This window comes from Nicotiana tomentosiformis, chromosome 9 (assembly GCF_000390325.3).
Source record: "Nicotiana tomentosiformis chromosome 9, ASM39032v3, whole genome shotgun sequence".
Lineage (NCBI taxonomy): Eukaryota > Viridiplantae > Streptophyta > Magnoliopsida > Solanales > Solanaceae > Nicotiana > Nicotiana tomentosiformis.
In genome coordinates, this window is record NC_090820.1 from 103,702,509 (window position 1) to 103,707,994 (window position 5,486).

Genomic DNA, 5,486 nt, shown 5'->3' on the forward strand with positions numbered 1-5,486 from the left:
GTTCGGACACAAGATTTACAACAAGAATTACGCTGAGGTACTAGACCTCATATGCAAAAATCACAAGTCATAAATTACGAATCATATACATATGACACCTCGTGTCCAAATTATCAATCATCTTCGCACGGCAAAGACCTCATGCCACAGTAGAAGTCACACTCGCACAGTAAAGTCCTCGTGCCACACTATAAGTCACACTCACACGACAAAGACCACGTGCCTGAAAAAATACCACAACCGCATGCCAAAGACCTCGTACCTCAGCAAATACAACAACTGCGCAATAAAGACCTTATGCCACCACGTATATCGTACCCGTGCTAATTACCAATAAAATGTTCAAGAAAATTTCTATCAAGAGCCAAATAAAGTCAAGCATAATAGCAATTTCCTTTTTACAAAATGGAGTTGTTACGTTAGTAACAACTAACAACTCCACATAATATCAGATAAGCATTCCATGTAAGTGAATTTACCTAACCTAGTAAGTCCAAGACTAATCTCGGTAGAGTAGTGGCGAGGTTCATGTCAAGACACACACTAATCAAATAACATGTGCAGAATATCACAATAAAGCTAACAACGGAAAGCAAAATAAATTTACAACAACAAAGAGTAATCATGTGATAAAACAACAAAATAATCAATGCATAGATAAAATACAAGTGAAAGAAATTAAGGTAAAACAATGACTGTTCCAATAATTAAATTGTTCCGATACAAGATTTACAACAAGAATCACCCAGAGGTACCAGACCTCGCAATCAAAAATCACAAGTCACAAATTAAGAATCCTATACATATGACACCTCGTGTCCAAATTATCAATCACCTTCGCACGACAAAGACCTCATACCACAGTAAAAGTCACACACGTACGGCAAAGTCCTCGTGCCACAGTATAAGTAATACTTGCACGGCAAAGACCTCGTGCCTGACCAAATACCACAACCGAATGGCAAAGACCTCGTGCCTCGACAAATACAACAACTTCACGACAGAGACCTCATGCCACCACGTATATCGTATCCGTGCTAATTACCAATAAAATGTTCAAGAAATGTTCTTTCAAGAGCCAAGTAAAGTAAAGCATAATAGCAATTTCCTTTTTATAAAATGGAATTGTCACGTTAGTAACAACTCCACAGAATATGAGATGACCATTCCACGTAGGTGAATTTACCAAACCTAGTAAGTATCAAGACTAATCTCGGTAGAGTAATGGCGAGGTTCATGTCAAGACACTCACTAATCAAATAACATGTGCAGAATATCACAATAAAGCTAACAACGAAAAGAAAAATAAATATACAACAACGAAGAGTAATCATGTGATAAAACAACAAAATATTCAATGCACAGATAAAATACAAATGAAAGAAATTAAGGTAAAACAATGGCTGTTCCAATCATTAAATCGTTCGGACACAGGATTTACAACAAGAATCACCCTAAGGTACTAGACCTCATAAGCAAAAATCACAAGTCACAAATTATGAATCCTATACATATGACACTTCGTGTCCAAATTATCAATCACCTTCGCACGACAAAGACCTCGTGCCACATTAGAAGTCACACTCGCACGGCAAAGTCCTCGTGCCACACTATAAGTCACACTCACACGACAAAGCCCACGTGCCTGAAGAAATACCACAACCGCATGGCAAAGACCTCGTGCCTCAGCAAATACAACAACTGCATGACAAAGACCTTATGCCACCATGTATATCGTATCTGTGCTAATTACCAATAAAATGTTCAAGAAAATTTCTATCAAGAGCCAAATAAAGTAAAGCATAATAGCAATTTCCTTTTTACAAAATGGAGTTGTTATGTTAGTAACAACTAACAACTCCACAGAATATGAGATAAGCATTCCATGTAGGTGAATTTACCTAACCTAGTAAGTCCAAGACTAATCTCGGTAGAGTAGTGGCGAGATTCATGTCAAGACACTCACTAAATCAAATAACATGTGCAGAATATCACAATAAAGCTAACAACGGAAAGCAAAATAAATTTACAACAACAAAGAGTGATCATGCGATAAAACAACAAAATAATCAATGCATAGATAAAATACAAGTGAAAGAAATTAAGGTAAAACAATGACTGTTCCAATAATTAAATTGTTCCGACACAAGATTTACAACAAGAATCAGCCTGAGGTACCAGACCTCGTAATCAAAAATCACAAGTCACAAATTAAGAATCCTATACATATGACACCTCGTGTCCAAATTATCAATCACCTTCGCACGACAAAGACCTCATGCCACAGTAAAAGTCACACTCGTACGGCAAAGTCCTCGTGCCATAGTATAAGTAATACTCGAACGACAAAGACCTCGTGCCTGACCAAATACCACAACCGAATGGCAAAGACCTCGTGCCTCGACAAATACAACAACTTCACGACAAAGACCTCATGCCACCACGTATATCGTATCCGTGCTAATTACCAATAAAATGTTCAAGAAACGTTCTTTCAAGAGCCAAATAAAGTAGAGCATAATAGCAATTTCCTTTTTATAAAATGGAATTGTGACGTTAGTAACAACTCCACAGAATATGAGATGACCATTCCACGTAGGTGAATTTACCAAACCTAGTAAGTATCAAGACTAATCTCGGTAGAGTAATGGCGAGGTACATGTCAAGACACTCACTAATCAAATAAAGTCGTAAGATATAAAGCACGACTTGTGGCACAAGGATTTTCGCGAAGGCCTGATATTGATTATATGGAGGCATATTCTCTTGTGGTGGATGAAATTACCTTCAGGTATCTAATAAATCTGGCAGTCCATGAAAAGCTTGATATACAATTGATGGATGTTATCACAGCCTACTTATATGGCTCATTGGACAATGAATTTTTTATGAAAATCCCTAAAGGATTTAAAGTTTCTGAAGCACATAAAAGTTCAATGGGAAGTTGTTCAATAAAGCTTCAGAAATCCTTATACATATTGAAGCAATCAGGGAGGATGTGGTACAATCGCCTTAACGAGTATTTGTTAAAGGAAGGGTACAAAAATGACCCTATTTGCCCTTGTGTCTTTATTAAGAGGTCGGGATCTGAATTTGTCATCATAGATGTGTATGTTGATGACTTGAATATCATTGGCACTTCTAAAGAGCTTCAAAGACTATAGAGTGCTTGAAGAAAGAATTTGAAATGAAAGATCTTGGTAAGACAAAAATATTTCTTGGCCTACAAATTGAACATGTAACAAATGGATTTTTTGTCCATCAATGAACATACACTGGAAAGGTTTTAAAGCGATTTTACATGGATAATGCACATCCATTGAGTACCCCAATGGTTGTGAAATCGCTTGACATAAATAAAGATCCATTTCGGCCTCAAGAAAATGACGAAGAACTCGTTGGTGATAAAACTCCATATCTTAGTGCAGTTGGGTTACTGATGTATCTTGCTAATAATACCCGGCCAAATATTACTTTTATAGTAAGTTTAATAGCAAGATTCAGTTCCTCCCCAACAAGAAGATATTGGAATGGTGTTAATCATATATTTAGATATCTTCGGGGAACTCTAGATATGAGATTGTTTTATTCTAATGAATTCAAGTCAGGAATGATTGGCTATGCCGATGCAGGTTATTTGTCTGATCCACATAAAGTCTGATCTCAAACAGGCTATTTGTTTACATATGGAGGTACATCTATATCATGGTGTTAAATGAAACAAACAATAGCTACCACATCTTCAAATCATGCTGAGATAATAGTTATTATTCATGAAGCTAACTGAGAATGTGTTTGGTTGAGATCAGTGATTCAACATATGCAAGAAATGTGTGGTTTTCTTATGAAAAAAGATAATCCAACTACACTATATGAATACAATGTTTCTTGCATTGCTCAACTGAAAGGAGGATACATCAAATGAGACAGAACAAAGCACATTTCACCAAAGTTCTTTTTCACGCATGATCTTCAACAAAATGGGGAAATTAATATTCAATAGATTCGTTTATGTGAAAATTTGGCTAATCGGTTCACTAAGGCATTAGATTTTTTCCCACATGATTTTTTCTTAGTAAGGTTTTAACGAGGCATATTATCTATTTTGTACATCCAAGGGGGAGTGTTGTAAAACTTATAGTAATTGTGGATGCCCGCTACTCCTACTACTTTCACCCATGATGTAAATAACCTCTCACTACTCATCACTACTATGATTGTAACTCCCACACCTCCATAACCCCTCCCATGATCTCAATTGTTAATGTCATGTTTAAGACAATCCTTTTGTAATCTTCTATGTAATAGTATAAATAGAGGCATGAAATATGATATGAGATACACTTGAATACTTGATGAAATAAGAAAGTTATCTCTTCTTCTCTTATTCTACTTATCTTCTTGTTTTATATTGTTACTTTGAGCTATATTTCTTAATACCTAATGTTTAATAATGTTCTTGGAGGGAAGGAAATTCCCATTTTTACAATAAAATTTCTCAAAATACAGCATATTAACTATCATTTGATTCTAAAATTCAATTCCTACAAAGAACCACCAACTAAGATGATACTTTTAGGGAGAATGACATAAATAGGAATATTTGGTGCCATTGTATAAATTTTGTCCTCAATAACAAAAGTCTTAGGAAAATAATCTCTTGTCAAAAATTTGAAGTACGCCGGTCAGAAATTATGGGTTAAGTCTAATAGTGATTCGTTTATAATTATGACGTTTGCCATAATTTTGCACGTTAAGGTGATTATCATAAAATTCTGTTGGTTACCATATTTTTCTTCAATTGGCCACAAAAATTTGACTAATTACCAGTACTTTTCACATTGTGACTGAAAAATTTGGTAATCGTCAGGAATTCTAACCAGCGTGCTTTAAAATTTTAACGCAGGGCTATTTTCTTAAATAGTGGTTTATAAAAGGTTCCTCCAACGGAAAAGGTCGTAAAGGGCTAAGCTAAGGGAGGTTGGCATTCTAAAGTCAAGTGGGCTTTTCTCACACCGCATGGGTGGTCTCTTACGCATATGCAACAAGCTCTTATTTGGATCTCCCTAATCAAGAGGGTTCTTACGCCAAGATTCCTTTGTTTCGGGCATGTCCAATTACAAACAAAAGAGAGGATCGGTCCGAATACTTTTAAACCATTTCACCCTAATTCCTAGCAAGCTGAATATCCTTAGGCATAAACCATCTTAGCATGAATAAAACACAAATTTATATCTTCAAATAAGGCAAAACATCCTCGTAGCTACTTAAATTTGCACCCGATTTTTATTCTTTTAGCATTTCCATTTAAACACCTTAGTCGTTTGATACGAGGGATAATGAATAATGAATTACGAGATTAAATTTGAGATAAGTTTATCCTACGTTTGGTTAAAATAAAACTGTGGTACAACTAATTTTGTTATTAATTATTCTGAAATTATAATATTTTTTATAGAGTGAAATAACTAATGGGATAACTTGTT

At 35.4% G+C, this 5,486-nt stretch overlaps 1 protein-coding gene across 1 annotated transcript; it reads left to right on the forward strand.

Annotated features, from left to right (window-relative positions):
• Positions 1 to 3,301: 3,301 nt before the first annotated feature.
• On the forward strand, positions 3,302 to 3,661 carry LOC138899302 (secreted RxLR effector protein 161-like). The gene has a single exon (XM_070185460.1). The coding sequence runs from the start codon at positions 3,302 to 3,304 to the stop codon at positions 3,659 to 3,661; it is 360 nt and encodes a 119-aa protein (XP_070041561.1).
• The last annotated feature ends 1,825 nt before the right edge of the window (positions 3,662 to 5,486 follow it).

Coding starts and splice junctions, on each gene's coding strand:
- LOC138899302 (XM_070185460.1), top strand. CDS start 3,302: ATGGATAATGCACATCCATTGAGTACCCCAATGGTTGTGAAATCGCTT.